At 38.1% G+C, this 27,062-nt stretch overlaps 1 protein-coding gene across 1 annotated transcript; it reads right to left on the reverse strand.

Moving 5' to 3' along the window:
• Positions 1-1,249: 1,249 nt before the first annotated feature.
• On the reverse strand, positions 1,250-25,408 carry cdyl (chromodomain protein, Y-like). The gene is made up of 7 exons (XM_067363084.1): positions 25,000-25,408; positions 6,087-6,867; positions 4,791-5,053; positions 4,256-4,428; positions 3,941-4,151; positions 1,820-1,963; positions 1,250-1,415 (listed from the first exon to the last, which is right to left on the reverse strand). Exons 1-7 carry the CDS (start codon positions 25,024-25,026, stop codon positions 1,257-1,259), a joined length of 1,758 nt encoding a protein of 585 aa, XP_067219185.1. The 5' UTR covers positions 25,027-25,408; the 3' UTR covers positions 1,250-1,256.
• Positions 25,409-27,062: the final 1,654 nt, after the last annotated feature.

A 27,062-nucleotide genomic window follows, 5' to 3' on the forward strand; every position in this document is an offset into this window, starting at 1 on the left:
ACAGATGTTTGGGTGGATTTCAGTAGGATCTTCCCTTAGAGATGGTGGTTTAATCTCCAGGGTTCTTCTGATGATACAGCAGTCCAGTCTGTTTGAACCAGCAGAAAAAAGGATGCAGATTTAAATGGCCAGCACCCTTTATTGACTCATGAGGAACCTTCCTCATTCAGTTTCATAATGTCATAAGTTATTAAATTAGAAATATTGTGTCAACATTTACATCAAAATTATTTGGTGGTATAATGTTACTCCAAAGCAAACAGTTTGTATGCCAAAAACATACAAACACAAATTAAGCTGAAAACTTTTAAAATTAAGCCAGCAAAACATACAAATGTTAACTTTGATACAAATAACTATTAATTCCTACTAAGCCTGCGCCTTGCAAATCCTCAAGTATTCATTTTGTTCACTTGACGATCGTTATTACATAATCAGAAATTCAATGTGCTTTTCTTTTAATGCATTAGTAGCTTTCAAGTCAAGATGATGCTATAACAGAACTAATGCTAACTGGTGTCATTTTCACTGCCGTCAATGTCTGTTCGTCTTGATACAACTATGCATTCGTAAAAATGACTACAAAAGGCTGACCGATGTAAATGCCTGCAAGATTTGCCTGAATATTCAAGGTAAACTAGGCTTGAGATGTCTTCTAATCGATGTAATAAAAGTACCAACTAAAGAAAAGTCTGCTACCGACTAAAGACTTGATTCTAATTGCAATCTGTTAGTTTAGCGGTAACCAAACTGAGAAAAGAGCAAAATTCAACTCATTCAAGTCTCATACATCACTTTCTTAAATTACACTGACATTACTCATCTTTTCTCAATCAGTCTGCATAGGAGGCGTGTTGAAAAATAGCCCAAAACCATATCACCTCTATGACAAAGCAATTCAGGACTTTAGTCCTGATAAAACAGAGATTGAGCTGAAGGATGACAGGAATTTACATATATCAAGGCATTTTGTCCTTCTGCACAGTGCCTAGAGAAAGATGTGCAAGATTTAACACAAACTTTGCATTAAAGTCATTATCAAGTGTAGCAGAATGAGATGCTGCTTTCTGCAGTCGGATGAAAAGCAAATACGTTCTGGACGAAGATGAAGTTGCGGGTTAGACCACGCCAGTCTTCCTCTGTTCCGGAGTTCCATCAAAATCCTACCTAAAAAGTAACTACTGACAAACCTTGTCTACATAACATCAGGCACTTGAGGATGGAGGTTTTTGACACCCGTAGGACATTTAGTCGACTTAAAATTCATCTATTTTCTTCTGGAGATATTTGAGTATGGAGTCCATGCCCTGAGGAGAGCCCCAGACCCTCTTAAGTGCCTCACATTCCCTCTCGTTGGCCTGCTCCAGGGCGGCCCGGTTAATGTTCCTCACCAGTGCTTTGGACTCGCGCAGAACCTTCAGTGTTTCCGGCAGCATCACCATGACAAAATAACATGAGGGGAACAGAATAAGGAAGAAAAGGAAAAGAAGGCACATGACTTATGGATGTGGATGCATTGTGAATTTGTAAAGAAGTTATCGCAACTGCATTTGAAAAAAAAAAAAAAAAATGTTCCATGTGTACTAATGATTCAAAATCCTCACAAGTCTAAAAAAAGGTTTAAACAGCAGAGGAATCACAGTTGAGGATAAAACATATTTCCAATTTATTCTAGAAAGACTATGAAGATCAAATGAACATGATTAAAAACAACAACAACAACAAAAAAACAACAATATGAAAGGTTGAAGGGAATATGTGAATGTATGCTTTGAGAAAATGTGACAGGAAAAAAAAAAAAAATGAAAAGATGACTTACAACTGAATTACAAGATACTAGCTCCTTAATGCGAACCATGACTTCCTGTGTGAAGGTCCCTGGCCACAGAACTTGGGACACGAGTCCTTTGGCACAAGCCTCCTGAGCAGTCAACTTCCTCCCGCTCAGAAGCATTTCATTAGCCTACAGGGACAGGAGAGAGAAAAGGGAATCAGAATAAAAAAAGGCAATGAGAAAATGGACCTCTTTTTTGTCCAATATTGCTGATGCTCTTCCTCATTTATTCGTATTTTATTAGACATTTCAAACTTATTTTCTTATGTTTAAAATTGTGATATTGTGTAATATTCCTTAAAAATAGTGTCTTAATAAATAGTATTATTATTGTTGTTATTACTTTGAGAAGTACATTCTACTGCACATTGGTGATATATAGAGTTTCTGTGTGTATCTGACAATTTATCAATGAAATGCTGAAATGCTGGTTTAGAGACTCATGTTCATGTGGAGTGTTCTCTTGTAGTGAAACGGCAGATGCTGAAAACAGAGCATCACACGTGCTTGAGTATGTGTAGTGGATGAACTGGAAGTGGATATTTAAAAAAATATAAAATATTTTCCATTAAACACAAACATCCCCTCCATCACTTTTGGCCACTATTGTGAATAGACACACATACAGTGGGTACGGAAAGTATTCAGACCCCCTTAAATTTTTCATTCTTTGTTATATTTCAGCCATTTGCTAAAATCATTTAAGTTCATTTTTTTCCCTCATTAATGTACACACAGCACCCCATATTGACAGAAAAACACAGAATTGTTGACATTTTTGCAGATTTATTAAAAAAGAAAAACTGAAATATCACATGGTCCTAAGTATTCAGACCCTTTGCTGTGACACTCATATATTTAACTCAGGTGCTGTCCATTTCTTCTGATCATCCATGAGATGGTTCTACACCTTCATTTGAGTCCAGCTGTGTTTGATTATACTGATTGGACTTGATTAGGAAAGCCACACACCTGTCTATATAAGACCTTACAGCTCACAGTGCATGTCAGAGCAAATGAGAATCATGAGGTCAAAGGAACTGCCTGAAGAGCTCAGAGACAGAATTGTGGCAAGGCACAGATCTGGCCAAGGTTACAAAAATAAGAGCACAGTGGCCTCCATAATCCTTAAATGGAAGACATTTGGGATGACCAGAACCCTTCCTAGAGCTGGCCGTCCGGCAAAACTGAGCTATTGGGGGAGAAGAGCCTTGGTGAGAGAAGTAAAGAAGAACCCAAAGATCACTGTGGCTGAGCTCCAGAGATGCAGTTGGGAGATGGGAGAAAGTTGTAGAAAGTCAACCATCACTGCAGCCCTCCACCAGTCGGGGCTTTATGGCAGAGTGGCCCGACGGAAGCCTTTCCTCAGTGCAAGACACATGAAAGCCCGCATGGAGTTTGCTAAACACACCTGAAGGACTCCAAGATATTGAGAAATAAGATTATCTGGTCTGATGAGACCAAGATAGAACTTTTTGACCTTAATTCTAAGCGGTATGTGTGGAGAAATCCAGGCACTGCTCATCACCTGTCCAATACAGTCCCAACAGTGAAGCATGGTGGTGGCAGCATCATGCTGTGGGGGTGTTTTTCAGCTGCAGGGACAGGATGACTGGTTGCAATCGAGGGAAAGATGAATGCGGCCAAGTACAGGGATATCCTGGACGAAAACCTTCTCCAGAGTGCTCAGGACCTCAGACTGGGCCGACGGTTTACCTTCCAACAAGACAATGACCCTAAGCACACAGCTAAAATAACGAAGGAGTGGCTTCACAACAACTCCGTGACTGACCATGACTGCATCTCTGGAGAGACCTAAAAATGGCTGTCCACATTTACCATCCAAGCTGACAGAACTGGAGAGGATCTGCAAGGAGGAATTGCAGACAATTCTGTGTATTTCTGTCAATATGGGGTGCTGTGTGAACATTAATGAGGAAAAAAAATGAACTTAAATGATTTTAGCAAATGGCTGCAATACAACAGGGTGAAAAATGTAAGGGGGTCTGAATACTTACCGTACACACTATATAGACCCACACATATATAAGCCTTAAATGAGTCTTTCAAGTCTTTCATTAGGACCCATACTATCGATTTACTGACCGAAGCTACTCCCATGATGAGAGGGAATGTTACAGAGGAGCAGGCATCTGGAGTTTGGCCAAAGATTGTGTAAGGAGTCTGGAACCAAGCTTTCTCATTGGCCCAGATTACATCACACAGGGGCAAGATAGATGCTCCAAGCCCAATAGCAGGCCCATTCACAGCAGCAATGATGGGCTTCTTGAACTGGATGAATGTGTTCACGAAAGTCCTAAAGACAATAGAAAACACATTGGCTTATCTATAGCTACTATATAAAACATTCACCGAAATAAGATAAAATACCTGTTAAAATATTTATATTCTCATTTTTACCTGATTGTCTCTGCCATTTTGATGCTTTCTTTTTTCCTATCATCCGTGAGCCGCCTAATAAAGTAGATGAAGTCAAGACCAAAGCAGAATATGTTTCCCACAGCGCTCAGTAGAACTAGTTTACTGTCATCAGCTGCAGCTGTGGCCATGGCACTCTGAACCTCCTTCATTACCTGAAAATCATGAGTAAAGTTTTATCTCTATTACAGTATGAGTAATTTCATATACGATAAATACCTAGTTACACCATGCCAACGTCAGAATGTGGCTAGAAGTGTCAAAACAATCACTTTCATCATAAGCACTCTTCTGCTAGACAATCTGGAAAGTACCCTATACGTTATTTTTTTTTTTTATGCAAGGTGTCAGATTTTTTTATTTTTACTGTCATTCCACCTATTTCTAATTCAGAGGATGACGTATCGGATGATAAAAAGCAATGAGTTAAATGTCAGGATACTTAAAAAAAGTCAAATTAACACAGGTTATTTATTACATGCAAATTTAATATATCAAGTGATATAATTGGACTCACATCAGGATTCAGTGAGTTGTTCTCAGACGTCTTTGTAGAAAACAGAATGTGTGTAAAGCCATCTTGTTTTTTAACTACAATGTCCCTGTAGCGGTAAGCACTCTCAGTCTGACGAACACTGAAGCGCAGGCGTTTGTCGAAAGTCGCACGGTCCTCAAAGCGCCTTTTGCCTGTCATCCCTGAGCTGCCCATCACTCCTGCAGCACCACTCTGTGTAATGGCTGTTCCGTTTGCTGATGAGGCCTCCATGAGGGTTGTCACACCTATGAAATAACAACAAAAGCAAAAATTAATTAATAAAATATTTAAATATTATATAGTTATAATAATATAAATAAATCTTTTTTTTTTAAACGCAACTTTATATTATCAATATATATTATCATATTTTTAAAGGATGCATTAAATTGATCAAAAGCAATGGTAAAGATATTTGTAATGTTTCAAAAGATTTCTAAAAATGCTGTTCTTTTGAACTTGGTTTCATCAAAGAATCCTGAAAAAATGTGTATCAGTTTCCACAAAAAATATTAAGCATCACATCTGTTTTCAAGGTTTCTTGAGCAGCAGGTCAGCATATTAGAATGATTTCTGAAGGATCATGTGACACTGAAGACTAGAGTAATGATGCTGAAAATTCAGCTTTGCCATTGCAGTAATAAATTACATTTTAAAATATATTCAGATATCTATAATTTTAAATAATATTTCACAATATTACTGTTTTTACAGTATTTTGATCAAATAAATTCAGTCTTGGTGAGCACAAGACTTCTTTCAAAACATTTTAAAAAGTTTACCACCCCAAAAAAATGGTTATGGCCTCACATTAATTAAAAGTGGTGCATATCATCAGCATATGAAAAGGCTGGAGAAGTATCAACACAAATGATTACAATTATTACCACTCAAACCTAATGTTAAAGTGTATTAAGTGCCATAAATATCCAGATGTGATTTTCTTCTTCTGTTATACAAAGATCCAAACATAAGAGTAAAATCAATACCAAAGTAGCAAAGTCAATTCAGATGGAAAATTAGCATTTAAATCCACTCCGTAAGGTACCCTCAAAAATCATTTGAAGTTCTCTAGCAACACATTTGCTTTCATTTATCAAGTGCTTGTTTATTAGTGTTTATAGTTTGTTCCATGAATGGAAACACATCATGCATTAAATTATACAAGTGCGACTGAAACAAATGAAATTAACGGCGCTTCCAGGCCTGGAACTAAAACCCTCTTGCCTAAAACTCATAATAATGTAATGTTCTCAGTGTAAATTAAGAAGACTGTACCTTTCCCGTTTAATGTACGGACAGCAGCTGGGGTAATGGGAATCTGTGGTGGAGGAAGGGCCGTTTGCGTCCTGGGCCTTGTGCCCATACGAGCTCGCTCCTCTCCTGGTACACGCACAGCTCCGGTGGGTTTCTCCAGCAAAGCCACTTCAGGGGGCACAGCATCTGGCTCTTGGCCTCCCTGCTCCAGACTGTGTGCTGCCTCACTGGGAGACTCCTCAGTATCAGTGCGGCTGTTCATTGGGCTCTTTGGCACTAGGATTTTGATGCCAGTTTTTGTTAGGTCCATACTACGGCGCAACGTACTCATAGTGGGTGCAGCTGTTGGCGCTGCCGTCGGGACCGTGTCAGTGACTGTGCCGGTGATGGCAGTGCTAGTCATGCCAGCCGAACGCTTATTCTTCTGCTGCTGTGCGTCGCTGTTGTTTGGTGAGTGCTGTGCTGGCTGAAGCCGTTTTGTGGAGGGTGTGCTTGAGGTCTGTGGAGTAGTCTTCGCTGTGTTAGGACTCGCTGAGGGCTGCTGAGGCCTGCTGATCTGTTTGCGGGCGTTGATGTTAGTGTTGCCTCCGGCTGTGCTAGGAGAGCTCCGTGTGGAGCGTATTAAAGTTCCGTCTTTCTGCTTCTCGCTGTGTTGCCGATTAAATTCATGGATAAACTCGACGCAGCTGGACAGGTGACTCTCCGGCTCCCAGGTGTCTCCCTCAAAGCCGTAGCCTCTCCAGCGGACCAGGTACTCAGTCTTGCCCTTTTTGTTCTTACGTTTGCCAACTACTCTCTCCACCTAAAGAGGGACATGCAGTTAAAGTATGGCTTAGAGAAATTTATGTTAAATAATAAAGTTCAGGCAAGATTGAAAAACTAAAGAGTAGAAGTAAATGTTAGCTTGTTATGAAGGAAATTGCACTTTCTATTAATACACTTTTTAATGCATTAGATCAGTGGTCGGGAACCTATGGCTCGTGAACAACACATTTGACAACCGCACAGAGAAGAAACTGTGGGCGCTCGTGCAAGAGACCCCGTTTGGCATGAAGGTGTGCACAGCATTTTTTGTAACATTGCCCCACTTCTGAAGATGTACGACTTCAAGGTCATTCTGACCGAGCAGGCACATCTTTACTGGCATCCTACCGGCACCTAGTTTGAGCTTGTCTAAGTTAATTACCTAGATACAAAATGGAGCTGAGACTTTTGCATAATCTGGCGGACTTTTGCTGACAAATAAACATGAATTTCTCTGTCCTGGTAACATAGAGAATGAGTAAACAATTTAAGAGCTCTTGAAATGATAATTAAGACTTTTTGTATACCATTTAAGACAGGGGTGTCCAATCTTGCTACTGGAGGTCCACTGTCTTACAGATTTCAGTTCCAACTAGGGCTGCTCGATTATGGCAAAAATCATAATCATGATTATTTTGGTCTATATAATAAAATCATGATTATTTAACACGATTATTGGTGGGTGACTGCTAAACAGCCATTAACGATCTTTCCCTCATGGACTGCATTGCACAACTTCGCCACTTCCTGCGGAGTTTTTTTTTTTCTACGACTAACTGACTAATAACATTTTAGCCGATTAAGCCTCTTCTCATTGACTATTAGGGGGCAGCCCTACTGCTTGTAATCTTCACCGTATAAATTAAATAAAGATTTATCCTTATTAATGTTACAAAACTTATTCAGTCAAGAGCAGTGAGTGATTTCTTTGTCCATTGTTTGATTAACAAACAACAGCAGAAGGAATATTATGGTGCTGTCACTTTAAGGATTTAATATACCGAGTTGTCTTTCTCAACTGTTTACATTCATTTAAGACATATCCGGCTGTTCTTACTAGAATAGTCACTAAGACAATTTTTCAAAAAAGTGTCCATTTAAGGGCAAAAAGACTTGAAAGTGAACTCAATTTAGTATTCACACGCTGTCTGAAGCCTGGTTTTTACACGCCACATCTGCACGAGCATGAAGGTGTGTGCGGCAAAAATGATGTCATCGCAGTGTGGGTGGTTGTGCACGAGACCCAGGGGCGTAGTTTGTGGGGGGGATGGAGGGGAGGTCACCCCCCCAATATTCAAATGCTTCAGTTACAACCCCCCCAATATTTCAACATGAAAATCACAGCAGATCAAATGAAAAATATGTAGAATTCATTTATTTTGTAACAATAATTTTGTTTGTATTCAAATATGAGTTTGTCATAATAAATTAGACAAAAATATTCTCCCCCTCCATTGAACCGATTGGTAACGCCCAACCAACGCGCCTCGCTCTTTCACCAAAACAACGCGAGTGGAGCTGTACTGTTTGAATGAGACAGCGCGGGTAGCACCAAAAATGAAGAGAACCGCTGCCCAGAAAACTATATTAAACCGCTGGTCCGTTAAAAAGAATAAAGCATGTACTGAGAAGGAGGTATGAGAATGTTGTGTAATACACTCATATTTTAGCTAGCTAATCCATTACAATGTAGCCATAACTATCAGTGCACAGTGTCACATAACTGCAACCAGTTACCAAAACAGCCGACTGTTTTGTTTGTTCATTTTTCAATAGTGTCTGTAATGATCAATGACAAAAATATTCACATCGGTGTTTGTTTTCTTCCTAAATTAATCTGACTTTTGAACGAATTGGCTGAATGAACGATTTAAGTGACTCACTCACTCAATAAAAAAGCGAATCGCTGCCGCCTACTGGCGGTTTCAATATTTAACATAATTTCTTTCTTTTTAGAATCACCGTTATGTTAGAATTTGATGAATGATTATACATACATTTCATAAAGTTCTGATAGATAGATAGATAGATAGATAGATAGATAGATAGATAGATAGATAGATAGATAGATAGATTATCCAATAACACTACACATAAAACAGATTATTATTTTTTAATATAAAAAACAAAACAAAAAAACAAACAGGCAGCATACGTTCAACCCCCCCAATGTTGAAACCAAATCTACGCCCTTGACGAGACCCCATTTGGCATGAGGGTATAGATGAAGCAAACACATAGCCGTTTAAACCTGGTGTTTCACTGTCTATTTTGTCCAATTTCTATTTTGTTTCACTTTCTGATTTCTTTGAGTGGAGGGTATATGGGTGGTAAGTGTATGTTTTTTTTTTTTAGATATTTTGATCTAATGGACAAAATAAGCTTGAGCAATTTCCATATGAACATGCCCGGAGATGATGGAAAAACATACGGAAAGCGGCATCTTTCGTTTCTGATAGCCGTAAGACCACAATGAATGCGGTTAGAAATCAGGAATGGTGAGAGAACATTGTGCTTGGTACATTTTTTGTCTTCAAACCACACTTGAGTCTTCAGCTGACAAAGTTTAAATCCTGTCTGGCTAGAGCGCTTCCCATAATGTTTACTCATTAGGTCTTTTGAGAATGTTCGACCACATGAGCTTCTACACTACAAAAGCAATCTGGTCGAATGCGTTTTCGTCTACCTCTGAAAGTGGTCAAAGTGGACAAGCTCACAATTTTTTAGACCCAGTTTACACCTGTATTTAGTGTCGTCCACTTGTGAACTGATTGACCAAAACGCATCTTAATACCACGTGTAAACAGGGCCTAAATGATAACGAGTGTCATTTTACAAGGCTGTCTCAGTCCAAGGCTATACTTCCTGTTATGTTGCTGATGATACTACAGTAATAGGAGTGATATGCAGTAAAAGTGAGACTATATGTGGGAATGAAGAGGAGCTTATAATTAGGTGGTGTCATGACAATAATCTGATTTTGAATGTCAACATAACAAGAGGACTCTTTGTGAATTTCAGGAGACCAAGAGAGTGTAACTCCTCAATCAACACCAACAGCACTGCAGTGTAAAGTGTCAGCTGCATCATGTTCCTTGGCATGCAAATCTCCGCTGGCCTGGTTTGCTCTCACAACACTTTTAGCACTGAATAAGGCACAAAAAAAACTATGCTTTCTTAAGTCTCCAATATACTCACGGCGAAGTTGTCTTTCGTTCTTTGTTTAGAGGTAAAGCAAAGTTCAAAATATGTGAGCAGTTATATACTATTATCAAACACCTGACACTGCCCATATTGCTGAGAGCGACGTTTAGATAAATATGTAAATATGTGCTATGCACTTTCCTCTCAGTAACAAAATAAACACAACAAAAATGAGAAAACATTTTTATAGAAAGCATAAGAAAAGCATCTGATCATAACAACATGGGTATGTTAGCACAAGCTCTGCAAATTAGCACTCCAGTAAAGTCATGTAACATTTATTTGTATGCCATTTTATTCAATAGCTTGCTTAAAAGCAAGCAACTGTACAGTATCAAATATTAAAAACAGAGTCAAGTGCCTCATTTCATCAGAAGCACAACTCTACTTTCTACTACAAAGCAGTATAGGGCAGGGACAATATATCAATGCATTGCGATCGATTCTGATATTTTCCAAACGCATTGCAAATCGATTCTTAGTTTAGTTTTTAACAGCAGATGGTGCTCTATGCCATTTTTAACTGCATGCTCAAATGCTCACAAAGAAGACCACTTGTGCGTTTGCCGTTTGAGTCTGAGAATGTATTTGCACCTCAGAATGCTTTTATGATGTGAGATTAATGTAAACAGCCCACTGCAAACATCCTTGTAATTCGCTACCACCTTTTCGAACTTTATGAATTATTCTTTTATAGAAGCTTCAAGTGGTGTGTGTAAGGAATTGGAAAGAAGCAGAATACGGCTGTTTCTAAAGCACATAGTGTCATCTGCTGTTGAAAACTAAGCTCAGAATCGATTTAAGAGAGAATTGCGATACATACAAAAAATATCAGAATCGATCCAGAATCATTTCTTGATTCTTGATTCATCGATGTATTGTCTCAGCTAGGGCTGGACGATTAATCTAAAGTAATCAAAAACGAAATTCAGAAACTGAAACATACTACCGCGTATGTAGTTATGCAACTCAGCCCCATCCAGTCAGTGGCATGGAAGAAACATGGAGGCAAACTCAAACGGCGTCAACATACACAGACAGTGTGCGAGTCCTGAAATGCGATCACTTTCACTTGCGTCTTCACTTAACTTTGTCAATTGTATGTTTTAAACGGGTGCCTTATATGTCCTGAAAAGTGAAGCTGTGGGCTCTTTGATCGCCCCCTGGTGGCTGGATGCAGTACAGGTCATAAACCCCGCCCTCTCCATGCAAATGAATGGAATTTGAGTCAAAATAAAAAAATAAATTACACTCCCAATATAATTTTCAGAAAGATGGTTTTGGTCATTTAAGGTAGTTGTTATCACGCTGATATGTCAAAGTCCCTTTAAGACAAGTCATTTCACTCGGCGGCCATCTTTGAAACACCTCTCGGGCATCCTGGGCATCATGCAATCTCTTTGAATGGGGAAACATCAAATTCTCCAAAACTGTTCGCCAACCTTATGATTAAATTTCATATTTGAAATCACCAATGAAATCTAACAACAACCTGTTCATAAATTTAGTTTCTAAACTCTTGAATCATGACAAAAAGGCTGGATCAAGCTAATGTGCATGCGCAGACCTGACTGTTTCTATAGAAACCGGTGATTCTAACGGCTGCTGAAGTGACGCGATGACTTTACCAGTCTGCAATTGCCTCTTATTTATAAGGCGGGACTTATTCCGCCATATTGTGCGTTACACTTTCTCCCATTCAAAACAATACGAGTGACACGTCTTGTGTTATTCTATAGTCTTTGTATATGTTCAATTGTATATGTTTGTTTTTGTGATAAGATTTTAGCTAGCAATTTGATGCTATAGAAACGGGGCGTGTCATTATGATTGACAGTTGTGATTGATAGCTTCTCTGAGGACTGCCGGAGCTTCGAGGGGAGATTGAAGATTACCAACTATTAATTTTCAATTTCTGTGTTATTTCACAACTACAAAAGGAGTTTTTCAGGAGTAAACTGTACTAACTGACCTACAGGATGTTACAGATCACTGAGCTTTTTTCAATAACATTAAATGTGGGCTTTATAAGCTAATTAATAAATGTTATTAGCTTTTAAGATAAGATAACATGCAGCCATGATGGGAAAAAGCAGGTGATCGTTATCTGGCAGTTACTAATTATTTTTATGGGTATAAAATAATAATTAGAAGGACAAAACTAATGATAGCCTACTCTAATTAATTATAAAGCACTGTCTACAGCAATCGATCTCCTGTAACAAGGCAGGACCGTTTCTGGGATGCAGGGGTTGTTCATTAATCGTAATCGAGGTAAAATGTTCAATTAATCTAGATTTTGATTTTAGGTTTTTCACGCAGAGATCTTACCTCCATGGACTCAACAGATAAAATGAGTCAGATAAGAGATCCACGTGAAAGAAGGTGAAGCTTGAGTGCACACCTCCTATTACGTTATCGTCATGGACCAATGGTAGTACGAAGGTGTTTTGCAGCTGGAGCAAACTTATTTTTTGAGATTTCGCTTTGTCAAGCCGTTTCGAACTCCCAAAACGAACATGAAATGAACTTCGTTTTGGCCTGATTTTGTTCAAAATGATGTCACATCAGTTCGACCATAAAAGATTTTCAAACACTTCAAAAAAAAATTTTTCCCGAGTGAACTATGAAAGCTTTTCCACTGCTGAACAACTTCTCAAAAGCTAAATACACCCAGTGCACTTTTCCATTGTGTACATCCACCGTTATTCAGACTATATTACATTAAACCACTAGAGCCAAATGATTTTAAATGATGTTTAACAGTTAACATTTCCAGAAAAAGAACTGTTACTGACAACATACACTACAAGGGCCTTCTAATTAATGTGTCTGGTTATCCCAGAAGACAAACATTAATGCTACTGCATACAATCACATCTGAAAGAATTGTATGCTTTGAACTTTTTGTAGCAGCTCGGGAGGGTCCTTTTCTATTCCATGATAATAGCCTTGGGCACAAAACGAGATCCATACAGATATGCTGTGGAAGTCTGGAGTGGAAGAACTTCACTGGCTTGCAAAAAAAAAAAATTAGTCCCATCTAATCCTTTTTGATCTGCTATGTAAATCTTGCCTACTGCTTGTAGTATCTGGACAATGTTTCAATCAAATAACTGAACTACAATAAATTATGATATGATATCATAGACCACATGTGTCAAACTCTGCTTCTGGAAGGCCACTGTCCTGCAGAGTGTAGATCCAACCAGCTCCAAAACACCTGCCTAGGAGTTTCTATTAATCATAAAGACCTTGATTAGATGGTTCAGCAGTGTTTAATTAGAGTTGGAGCTAAACTCTGCAGGACAGCGGCCCAGCAGGAACTGACCTTGACACCCCTGTCACTGACACAAAACACAGCATTGAAACACAGCAAAAGAGGATGGACAAACAGTGTATTTTATAAAGCAGAGACTTACATAACACTATTGATTGAATGTCAAGATTTATTCAGGTTTTGGGTAGTTCTGGACAAAACATGTTCTTAAAGGATTAGTCTACTTTCAAATAAAAATTTCCTGATAATGTACTCACCCCCATGTCATCTAAGAAGTTCAATTCTTTCTTTCTTCAGTCGAAAAGAAATTAAGGTTTTTGATGAAAACATTCCAGGATTATTCTCCTTATAGGAGGACTTCAGTGGTCTCCAAATGGTTGAAGGTCAAAATTACAGTTTCAGTGCAGCTTCAAAGGGGTTTAAACCAGGGGTCTCAAACTCAAATTAGCAGGGGGCCGTTTCTGTGATTGATACCTCATAGGAGGGCCATATTAACATTCAAGCGCAAGAAAGCGCAACATTTCAGAAAATTTACTTTCCTTTGCATTATTTCTCATTTACATCAAATTTGCCTACTAAAATATCTTTATACCTATAATTTATTTACCATACTAAATGTAAACAGCAGTTTCTCTCTCATTGTTACAGAGTGTAATATAATTATATTACTAATATAATACTATACTAATATAATACTACTAATATACTAATATAATACTACTGATATACTATTAATTGCAGTCTGGTGCAACTTGTCACATCCAACAAGGTGCATGGAATGAAAAAATTAGTAATTTAGGAACAAAACCATCAACACTTGTGGCGTGGAGAGGTCAGAAATAAACAAAAAACTGGAGCTATATATACTTTATTTTGCCAAAAAATAAAAATCTCTCATTGTTACATACATTATTAGCTTTTAATATTTAGTGGAAGTATTTTCCCTTACTTTATGTTAGCTAAATAACATTAAAATTTTGCACTGACCAACAGTGTACTGAACAAATACAATCCCTGAATACATTTGTACACTCTTCCGTTTCTTGACAGACACCTGGCAGCGCATTTGTCCAAGATGCCGTTGGTGGTTTAAATCAACGCTCGTGACTTAAAGTCGAGTGCTTTTACTGTAATTTTACGTCACAGAACTCAGATAATTCACAGCACATAGAAACACTTTCACCTAGATATTATCACATAGAGACTGTGTCTGTACCTCGAACTAGTAAATACAAAAAACTTCCAAAACCTTTTAAGGGTAAAAATTTAATTGATGTTCAAAAAATGAAAATCACAGATAAATCAGATAAACAAATGATAAAGCTTGGGTTACTGAATATTAGATCTATTTCTTCAAAAGCACTTATTGTAAATGAAATTATCACAGACAATAAACTAGACTTGCTGTGTTTGACAGAAACCTGGCTAAAACCAGACGATTACATTACTTTAAATGAATCTAGTCCTCAAGGTTATGATTATCGACACAATCCTCGACAGAAAGGCAAAGGGGGAGGTGTTGCTGTAATTTATAGTAATATATTCAGAATCATTCAAAAGAATTTCAAATATAATTCCTTTGAAGTGATGGTGCTTTATGTAACATTATGTAAGTTGACATTTGTGCTGGCTACTGTATACAGGCCACCAGGGCACCATACTGACTTTATCAAAGAATTTGCTGAGTTTCTATCAGAGTTAGTACTGGCTGCGGATAAAGTCCTTGTTGTTGGTGATTTTAATATCCATGTAGATAATAATAAAGACGCATTTGGATTGGCATTTGCAGATATTTTAAACTCTATTGGAGTTAAACAACACGTGTCAGGACCCACTCATTGTCGTAATCATACCCTAGATCTAATACTGTCGCATGGAATAGATATTGATGCTGTTGAAATTCTACAGCAGAGCGATGATATATCAGATCATTATTTAGTCTCGTGTATAATACAATTAGCCAAGGCTACAAAACCACCACCCAGCCATAAATATTGTAGAACAATCACGTCTGCCACTAAAGATTGCTTTATAAATAATCTCCCCGAGCAGTTTCATCGCCTTAGTATACCTGACAACTTAGAAGAACTCGATGCTGCAACAGAAACTATTGGCTCTCTCTTTTCCAGCACATTAGATGCGGTCGCTCCTTTACGTCTAAAGAAGATTAAGGAAACTAATCCAACGCCGTGGTATGATGAGCACACTCGGGCTCTAAAACGAGCTGTTAGAAAAGCTGAACGTAGTTGGAAGAAAACAAAACTAGAAGTTTTTCGCCTTTCGTGGAAAGAAAAAATGATTGAGTACAGAACAGCCATAAGAAATGCTAGATCTACTTATTTTTCAAATCTCTTAATAGAAAACAAACATAATCCTAGGTATTTATTTGACACAGTGGCTAAATTAACTAGAAACAGAGATTCAACTGCTGACGTTTCCATAGAGCACAGCAGTAATGACTTTATGAACTTCTTTACTTGCAAGATTGATAATATTAGAGAGAAAATTATAAACATGCAACCGTCTACAGTTTCTCTTCAGACAGTGCACTGTAGTGTCCCTGAGGTAAAACTAGAATCATTCGCCGCTATAGGAGAGGAAGAATTATCTAAACTTATCAAATCATCAAAATCAACGACATGTATGTTAGACCCAATGCCGACTAAACTACTGAAAGAAATGCTTCCAGAGGTCGTAGGTCCACTTCTTGATATAATTAATTCATCTTTAACACTAGGACACGTGCCAAAAACCTTTAAGCAGGCTATTATCAAACCTCTTATTAAAAAACCTCAACTAGATCCGAGAGATTTAGTAAATTACAGGCCAATCTCGAATCTACCTTTTCTGTCAAAGATACTAGAAAAGGCAGTTTCAACACAACTGTGTTCCTTTTTAGAAAGAAATGGAATCTGTGAGGATTTCCAGTCAGTATTTAGACCATACCATAGTACTGAGACTGCTCTCGTTAGAGTTACAAACGATCTACTCCTATCATCCGATCGTGGCTGTATTTCTCTATTAGTGTTATTAGATCTCAGTGCTGCTTTTGACACTATCGATCATAACATTCTTTTAAAAAGACTTGAAAACTATATTGGCATTAGTGGAATTGCTTTGGCATGGTTCAAATCATACTTATCTGACCGTTATCAGTCTGTGGTAGTTAATGAAGAGATGTCGTATCGATCACAGGTTAAATATGGGGTACCACAAGGCTGAGTATTAGGACCGTTGCTTTTCACTCTGTACATGCTGCCCTTAGGAGAGATAATTAGGAAGCATGGTGTTAGTTTTCACTGCTACGCTGACGATACTCAGCTCTATATTTCCTCGCGCCCTGACGAAACCTACAAATTCACAAAACTAACAGAATGCATAGCTGACATTAAAAACTGGATGACAAGAAATTTCTTATTATTAAATTCAGAAAAAAATGATTTCCTAATCTTTGGACCAAAAACTTCCTCACGAAAAAACCTTGAATACTCTCTAACACTTGACGGGTGCTCCATTAAACCTTCGTCCTCAGTTAGGAACCTGGGTGTGCTCTTTGATACCAATCTTTCATTTGAAAGTCATGTTTCTAGTATCTGTAAAACCGCCTTCTTCCATCTAAAAAATATATCTAAATTACGACATATGCTCTCAATGACAAATGCGGAACAGTTGGTTCATGCATTCATGACCTCAAGACTAGATTATTGTAACGCTCTACTGGGTGGTTGTTCTGCTCGGCTTTTAAACAAACTACAGTTGGTTCAAAATGCGGCAGCTAGAGTTCTTACTAGAACCAGAAAGTATGACCATATTAGCCCAGTTCTGTCAACATTACATTGGCTCCCTATTAAACATCGTATAGATTTTAAAATCTTGCTACTTACTTATAAAGCTCTAAATGGTTTAGCTCCCCAGTACCTAAGTGAGCTCTTAATACATTATAGTCCTTCACGTTTATTGCGATATCAGAATTTAGGCCAGTTGATAATACCCAGAATATCAAAATCAACTGAAGGCGGCAGATCATTTTCCTATTTAGCACCTAAACTCTGGAACAATCTTCCTAGCATTGTTCGGGAAGCAGACACACTCTGTCAGTTTAAATCTAGACTAAAAACACATCTCTTTGCTCTTGCATACACATAACACATTATCAATACATTAACATTTTTCAAATCCGTTAAAGGATTGTTACGCTGCAATAATTAGGTCGGCCGGAACCGAGAACATTTCCTATAACACTAGATATACCTGTACATCAGAACAAGAATGGCATCTACGCTAATATCTGTCTCTCTGCTTATCCTGAGGTTTGCCGGGTGCTGGATCCAGGCCGTATCCAGGTCAGATGGAGAACCTGCGTCTGGACATGACTACAACGTAGCCCAGGATCCCCGTATCCGCTTACATATATTTATATATAATCGATTTTTAATCTCTATAATAAAAATGTACAATTCAGATTTTGATCTCCATATACATTTACATATATATATCTTCCAAGGGGTTTTTTCCCCTCCTAGGACTTTTTTCCCAGTGCTAGCACGCTGGGTTTTTCTCCTAGGGGGTTTTTTCCACCCCTGGAAGTCAGCCGACATTGGCTTAATGTAGCACCATCTTGTATATGTTACATATTACCACGCTTGTTTGTACAGTTTTAACCACTTCCCTTTTTTTTCTGTGCTTCTAATATGTAAAGCTGCTTTGAAACAATTACCAATTGTAAAAGCGCTATATAAATAAATTTGACTTGACTTGACTTAATTTAGGCAAACGCGCTCATAATAGAAGCAACGCGGTTGAGAGCGCGGCTCATGGTTGCATAGCAACGACATACGCAACTGGAGCGAAAGCGCATTGGAAAGAAGGAGAATGCGGCGCGGCAGCTTATGTGACGCGATATGTGAATGCCCCCATAGAACGGCGACTTTTTCTTTGCATATCAGACAGGTAGCAACTAGAGAATAATAATAATTTAGCGGGCCGGATTATGTTTTATTTTTGAGATCAGTTGCGGGCCGGGTAGAGGGGGAGGGCCGTGGGCCGGCAGTTTGAGACCACTGCTTTAAACGATAGCAGATGAGGAATAAGGGTCTTATCTAGTGAAACGATCGGTCATTTATGAAATAAATACAACTGTATATGCTTTATAAACACAAATGATCACCTTGCAAGTGCTTCCGCTTTCCGTATTCTTCAAATAGCTTACACTGCATGTCCTACGCCTTCTTTATTCAACTTATGGAATGAATGCGGAGTTAGTTTTGTTTTTTCCGTAAGTAGAATAGGGAAGGCGTAGGACATGCAGCGTAAGCTTTTTGAAGAATACGGAAAGCGGAATGGTGGAAGCAATTGCAAGGTGATAATTTGTGTTTATAAAGCATATATAGTTGTATTTATTTTAAGAAAATGATCGTTTCGCTAGATAAGACCCTTTTTCCTCATCTGGTATAGTTTAAAGCCCTTTGAAGCTGCACTGAAACCGTAATTTTTACCTTCAACCGTTTGGAGACCACTGAAGTCCACTATAAGGAGAATAATCCTGGAATGTTTTCATCAAAAACCTTAATTTCCTTTCAACTGAAGAAAGGAAGACATGAACATCTTGGATGACATGGGGGTGAGTAAATTATCAGGAAATTTTCATTCAGAAGTGAACTAATCCTTTAACAATACTCTTCATGAGAACCATTTGGTTTACAGCAAGGGTGTCCAAACTCTGACCTGGAGGGCCACTACAGAGTTTAGCTCCAACTTGCCTCAACAACACACCTGCCTGGAAGATTCTAGAATGCCTAGTAAGACCTTGATTAGCTGGTTCAGGTGTGTTTAATTGGGATTGAAGCCCTAGGGATGCTCTAATATAGGGCTGGGCGATATATCGAATGCAATTGTCACGCACATTTCGTCAGTAAAGCCGGTTCCCTGATTACCGCTAAATCGCCATCACCTGCTTTCAAATGGAGCGGCATTTAATAGACAGAGCCGTAGTTATCTGAAAAGCCACAAAATATCGCGTTCATATTGCAGATGAATCGCCTTCGATTACGAACGCGATATTGTGTGGCTTTTCAGTGAACTACGGTTCTGTCTATTAAATGCCGCTCCATTTGAAAGCAGGTGATGGCGATTTAGCGGTAATCAGGGAACCGGCTTTACTGACAAAATGCGCGTGACAATCGCATGCGATATATCGCCCAGCCCTACTCTAATACAGTGGTTCCCAAACCTGTCCTGGAGGACCCCCAGCCCTGCACATTTTGCATGTCTCCCCATTTCTGACACACCCATTTCAGGTCTTGCTGTGTCTACTAATGAGCACATGAGTTGAATCAGGTGTGATAGATGAGGGAGACATACAAAATGTGCAGGGCTGGGGGTCGTCCAGGACAGGTTTGGAAACCAATGCTCTAATAGATCGGTCGCAGATTGGTATCAGCCAATAATCACATTCTATGACTGATCAGTAGTCACTCAATTTGGCTAATCTCATGAACAGACCACAATTTGATGATTTGATGATGACGTAAAACCGTAAAAAGTTGCTGCAGACATGCAAGTAAGCAGTATACAAATTAGGCTTTTGTGGGCATGTTCTGCTTTGTAACTTTGTGAAACATTAGTAAACCACAGAAAATAATAGAAATACATCTAGAAAAACATCTTTAATTAGAGCAGGTTGACTTGATAAAAAATAGCCCACACACAATATAACATGAAGTGTAGATCTTGAGAAAATCAACACGGAGTGAAATGACATGCCGCTTGGCTAAAGCTATAGGACATTGTGTCGCGATCATGATACCAACATCATTTGAAAGTTCAATCAAACTGGATCTCGGGTATGGTGGGTAGGTAAACTGAAATCATTAAAAAAAAAGCCTTCTAGCTGTCAGGGGTTAACAGTGATAGTCAAGAGAGAGATTATATTTCACTATATAAAGCTTGAATGATTGGGATCAGGATATAGGTATTGGCCGATCATGATGACAAGAAATCGGTAGTCTGTACAGACTGCAAAAATCCTGATTGGAGCATCCCTACTCTGCAGAACAGTGACCCTCCAGGAGGAGGATTGGACACCCGTGGCTTACAGTATAGAACAGCACAGCTCTGTTAAGGATTTGAATCAATACTGAATCACTTTCCAGTGCCATTCACACTACAGCATAAGAAACATCAAACTTGTTTCAACGGCCAAACAATGACCCAAATTCAATTTAAGTGAAAGTTTTATATTGCTTTAAGAAACACACAAAAGAATCTCCACTTATAACTATATAACTGAGCTCAAACAGAAAATTTATGTTTTTTCCTATTACTTTTGAGAGAAAAACCTTGAAAGCATTCCCATTTTTATTATGCTGCAGTGTACCTTTGTGTGTGTGGGGTGTTTGTAATAATGTTGGATGTGTAAAGCAGTGACACTGCTGAGCGCTTCCACAGCTAAAAAGTTCCCAAAGATTCAAGCTGCCTGAGGAATTCAGCGTAATGACAGAAACTGCTCTAGGGCTTTCACTTTTATCTTCCTTTATCATACTATGTCTGACAAGTCTTTATCATACTTTGTCTTTTCAAGCATTATAGAAATATATTCCAAATATCCTGGCTTTATATTTATTTTTTTATTTAAAGCTCTTCTATACACCACCATGCAATTTCATTAAAAGACTTGCCATTGTAAACACCAAAGCTTAATGATGTGCACATAATAATGTCTCTGTATAGTATTTTGAAAAAAAAGCAGCTCTCGTATGTGTGTACATGATGGTATATGATGGAACTGACAACCGTTAAAGAGCTTATAAAATGTGTAAAGCAGTCAAAACAGCTGCAAGAATCCCTCCGTCACACACACAAACAAAGATCTGTTGTGAGGAGCCACGGTTCTGATGTCCTTTTTAGGGTTGCATCTTGTGACATTTTTTGTTCGTTTACATGTCTTTGGTCCATGCTGCATTCATATTTCATTCAAACCCCACCAGAGTTTGCATCAAACCATCTTTTCAGTGGTCTCGGTCCGCTTATTTGGTGTGCACCAGGGTTTGGATGGTAGCGTTCACATATTTAAATGAACCGCAATAACAGAGCAATCGCACCAGGGTTCGTTTTATTCAAACCAAACATGCAAACTGCAAAGTGTGAACACACCCTCAGTTTTTGACAGACATGATAATTTGATTGAGGGGTAAACCATGTTTGATTTTTGGGTAATTATAAAAATGTGCTGGAGACGTTCTGAATGCTTTTTGCGTAGTTCATTATACTTATTTTATGGAATGAAGTTTATTTCAAGGCTTAAATAAATTACATGTTACTCAGAGACTGGCATGTTTGGCTTGTCAAAAATTTTACATTCAGCTGTCGCAAATTCATTGACTTTTGAAAATCATGTACATTTTTTTACCAGGAAAGGAGTGGTTTTGATGCACAAAGTTGTTTTATTGTCTCTTATAACAAAAAATCTTTTATTTAAACCCATGAAAATGCAGATTCTGTTGTAAATAACAGTGAAAAAAAATCACTTTTTAAAACTGATGTTCCATTATTACCCCTTAGCATATTTTGACTCCCTTGATCCCCCTTTTCTTCCTATCAGTCTAGTACACATATTATGTTAATGTCACAAATGTACTGGGTAGCACTTGTTCCTGTTCCTCTTGTTCTCTTTACCACTAGAGTGGATATGTTTGTGATTTCTAGGGCTGCTTTCGACTAAAGATTTTTCTAGTAGACTAGTAGTTGTGTATTTAAGCGATTAGTCGACTAATCGCACGTGCATTAATAAGCCATATAAATCATAATAATAAGCCTTTAATTGCATATATATTATACATAGCCTAATCAGCGCTCAAGCGCACATAAAGCTTGCCAGAGCGCACCGGCAAAAGTCATGATTGTGAATATGTTGTGAAAAAAACAACAAAGAGACTGTGTAAACATTTTAATAATTTATTGCTAATGTTTTCTGTGTTTTTGGCTGCAGAGATTAAGTCAACGATGCTGCCTCGTCATCTCCGCAGTAGTGGACGGCCACGCCCATGCACGTTTGATACAGATTACATAATCTGAGAATATTTGTTTTCTGCTTGAATTGGTTGACATTTAAAGCTTTCTATAGAAATATCTCTCATGTCTGTGAGGCAAGTATACACTGAGTTTTGGTTTATTTTTTTGACATGCTCAAATTCACAGAGAATGAGACATTTTTTTTATTTTTCAAAGGCACAACATTTTCTTGTTATTATGAGTTTATACAAATGAAATTAGACCCTTTACAGTTCAGCATTGGCTTAGTGAGGTCTAATCGCGCTCTGACAGCGGCAGTGATGTCTCGCGCATATAGTTCAATGAGAACGAGACATCGCTGCCGCTGTCAGAGCGCGATCAGACCTTACTAACGAGTGCTGAACGCGGTTGGACATAGTGGTGTATTAGAGTTAAAAAATGATATAAATACTGTTCGGTTTATCGCACAAACCGATCGTTTCGTGTTTAATTTGGACTTGTCTATGCAAGTTTTATTTACTCTTATAGTAGAAGTTCCCATCCACTAGCATTATCTGACTGACAGACGGCACGGTTGGAGTTAAATGAAAATTTGATGTTTATCTGCTTACCCCCAGTGCATCCAAGATGTAGGTGACTTTGTTTCTTCAGTAGAAAACAAATGATGATTATTTGTATTCTACTGAAGAAACAAAGTCACCTACATCTTGGATGCACTGGGGGTAAGCAGATAAACATAAAATTTTCATTTTTGGGTGAACTATCCCTTTAAAGTACTCCATGTGACTCCAGTGGCTTAAACTCAATTTTATGAAGTGACGTGAGTGCTTTGTTTGCACAAATAAACATAATTTACCACTTCTTAATTTGTGTTCCGAAGATGAGCAAAGGTCTTACGGATGTCGACTGGTACAAAAGTGAGTAATAAATGAAAGAATTTTCATTTTTGGGTTAACTAACCATTTAATAGTTTATGTGTAGTGTATATTCTTTAGTGGAAATGTAGCAATTAAACAATTTGTTAAAGAAAAAATTAAGTTGAAATCACACTGACTTAACATTTCTATACAAGCATATTGTTAACAATCTGAGAAATATTTACAGGTTTGTCTAGAAAGATTAATGTTATTGCTAAAAACTGAGAAAATGAATGGGATATTTACTTCCAGAACCTTTGCATTCTATAAAACTCTATACACTTGTATTGAACCCAGAAGATTCCTTTAATAGATAGGCTACGTAAAAGGAAACATTTTTTCTGACTAAGGTTTTTGGAAATATTGGAAATATGAAATAAAGATCTTGTTACTTCATTACTCGTTAGGTTAAAAGAAGATATAGAACTGAAGACTAGGTGGAACGGAAGAGTAGGTGGAACAGATTTTGATCAAATAAAATCCAGCACCATCACTTTTATGATACATTAGGAGTCCACATTTGGGGTGCAAATAAGTAAAAATAAACAATGTAATTTTATGTGGCTGATCCAAGCCACAACCAAAAAGCACCTAAAGTTTGAAAAGACATGGATATGGATCATGACTAACAGTTCTGGTATTGCCATCTGAATGGACAGTATTATGTAGGTGTTTAAAAATGGGGACATTATTCATACAGGTCTTTATAAACTGGTCAAACATATTGGAATAGATCTGTTTTGTTCATTACCAACAACTTTGTATCATCTTCACAGTTTTGTAAAGCCTTTCATCACATTGATGAATTTATTTCAATGAACACATCAGTTCTAACCTTGTATGTAGTCATTGGACCAATTCTCAAAAGCAAGGAAAAACATGGTGCAACTGTATTTGATGTGACTAAACACTTTAAATATATTCATGCAGCATAAACATGCCATATGTAATGATCATTAAAAAAAATCTCCATCACAAAACCAGTTTAAAACCCAGATAACAGATCTATGGCTGAAAATAATGTCATTCAGCCAAAATGTCAGTCCATCAAACAAGCCAGTAAGTGACACTAGACTTTCTTATGCGAAATGACACACCATATTCGGTCTTTTTTTTTTTTTTTTACTATGACTAATAATATCATCAACACCAAAACTTAAGAATGATCTAATTGGAAAATGAAACCAAGCAAATGCGCTCATAACACACAACACTGCTGGATAGCTTAGTAGCCAGGCAGGTTGAAAGCTCTGCAAGCGAAGCTAAATTCACGGGACCTGCTGGACAGAAGTCGAAACTAAGTTCCCGCAGAGCTGAACACACCATAAAGGACCGAGTTCACTTTCAGCTGTCCTGTTGTGTCCATCACACCACACAGACCTCATGGTTAGCAGCTAGCTTGATGAAGTATCACTCTCCAAAGTGCCCTTCCTTCCCTCCCCCGCCTCATCCACTGCCTCCACCAGCATCTCTCCACACTAAACTCCACAAACTAACAACCAGGACAACGCTGGCTCCACACTACTAGTTTAGTTTGCTAGTATGCAACCCTACCGGCGTAGTTTTAACTAGAATTGGAGTGGGTAAGTCAGTTGTTAAGACTGTTTGCTAGTGCAGTCCACACGAGCCTTGGGACGCGTCGTATATGTGCAACTACACACAAATATAATCGATTAACTGCGTCTAAACAGACACGAACGGTAAAATCGCCGACATTCACCTCGTAGAGTTCCTCCGTGGCCATCATGTCACGATAATCTTCGACGTTGTGGCAATCCGTGAGGATTGTAGGCACTTTTTTCCTCCAGTTGCAGTTGTCTTTTTTGGCCTCTCCTCCTTTTTCAGTTGGTCGGGTGAGATGTGCTTGACCCGCACCGAGGATCTCTTTGCTGTTTAGTTCTTGCACTCAACGTTTATCCAACAACATTATAGTTAGAATAAAGCGTTTCATTCCAGATTAAGTCCAAACGAGCACTTTTGTAGGTCCAGGCGGCGATTTTCGAGAGTGTTACCGTAAACTAGTCTGTAGGCAGTGCTGATTACGCGCTCGCCTGCTCTCAGTTCTGCCACACAGGAAGTCTCAATCGAACGCAGATTAGAGTCGAGATGAGTTTGCACTGCCTGCAACCCGTGATAGTGCTGTTTGACGACGGTCATCTGTGTTTTGCAAATCTTTATCGGTGTTGATTTTTGAGTGTAGGTCTAATAGAACATAACTGACGTAAGTCTGAAATAGTTTAAACAACAATCCATAGCTTTACGAGCCAGGTGAGTTTAGCCCATGACTCAGTCTAAAACATTTCCATGAATGCCATGTTCCTCGTGTGTCGGGTTGCCTACATGATTGTTTCTAACCTACAACGTTTTTACAGAATTATAGTATTTTCTTCTCATTACTAGGCTTATCTATTTCATAATAGATACTGAAAATAGAATTGTTATAGTCTTTTAGCAATATGGACAGCCCAACTCAAGATAGTAATTGTTTTGCAGTTTAGATAATGTCAAAATAGACTTTAAAACCTGTCAAAACAACTGATCTGAACATTAAGTAAGGGATCATGTAGTCAGCCAGTTGTTATTTTGAAATAAACAGGAGGATTGGCCTCACTGTACATTACTCAGTTTATTATACACCTGCTTACAAATGGACAAATGAACACGAAATAATGGCTTTTAGTTGAAATTATAACTTTTAAAATCTATTATATGAATTTATAGAGATTTCCCAGATGAGAGTTCAGTTATGCAGCATTTCCTGGGCTCCTCATAAGCATCATGAGCTGAGTTGATCATGGAGACCATTGGTGACATACAATGCTTTTGAGAAACGCTAAACACCACCTTTGACAATCAGAATAAAGTATTATAAAGAGCCAAAAGCAATGTTTCCTTGGCATTTACACATGTAAATGCAAGCTCCAAATTTGTGAAGTACTGAAATTGCATAATCAGATGAGTATAAAATTTCCAAGGTATTTCAAAAGACCTCATATGAACATCCTCTGGCTAAACTAGCCTAATAGTCAACATGCTTACTGTCAAGATATTCAGAAAGATTTTAAACAAAAATGGGAAATCATGTAATGTTACAATGAAAATATGAAATAATACATTTGTTTCTTGATATATTAACCAGATGATCAAATCTTTATCTCTGGTATATACATGTACATATTCACAAATCAGTTATTTTTGCATGTTTCTTAATTCTTACAGATATGGGGATTAATGGTGAATGGTCTGTTTAAATGGATTGGTGTTTTCCACTGAGAAGAGAATAGTTCAGCAGATGCCAAAAGAGAACAAGGAAGTAGGTGAAAGAGCAGAGCAGAAATGTCGCAGCAAACATTTTAATGGTACCCTTCGATATTACTTAACTTTTAAGTTTATTGGTATTGCAGTGGTTCAGATGAAGTTAAAGTACAAGTTAAAGTGCCTTTTATGGAAAGCATTATTTCAGTATCGAGTCCTACCAGGACTGGGATTTGTTTGTTTTGAATCTGTAGGAGCTTTTCTTCCAATTTCTTTCAGTTTGGAGATCACTGCCACAAGGGGTCCTATCATTGCCAGAATGAGTTTAAACTCTTGTTTGTGTTATAGTCTAACATTGTAAGTCTTTGTCTGTGGTGATTTACTGTATGTTTTTTCTCAGTGTTGTTTCCAGACAATGATAACATTTCCAACTTGCCTTGCCTTAGTTTCAACTTCTGAGCATCATGCAATGGACTCTTTGCATGGCCTACTGCCTATGTATTTCCGCTAAAATCTCAGTTGTACGCT

The sequence above is a fragment of the Chanodichthys erythropterus genome, chromosome 16 (genome assembly GCF_024489055.1).
Source record: "Chanodichthys erythropterus isolate Z2021 chromosome 16, ASM2448905v1, whole genome shotgun sequence".
In the NCBI taxonomy this organism is placed as follows: Eukaryota; Metazoa; Chordata; class Actinopteri; order Cypriniformes; family Xenocyprididae; genus Chanodichthys; species Chanodichthys erythropterus.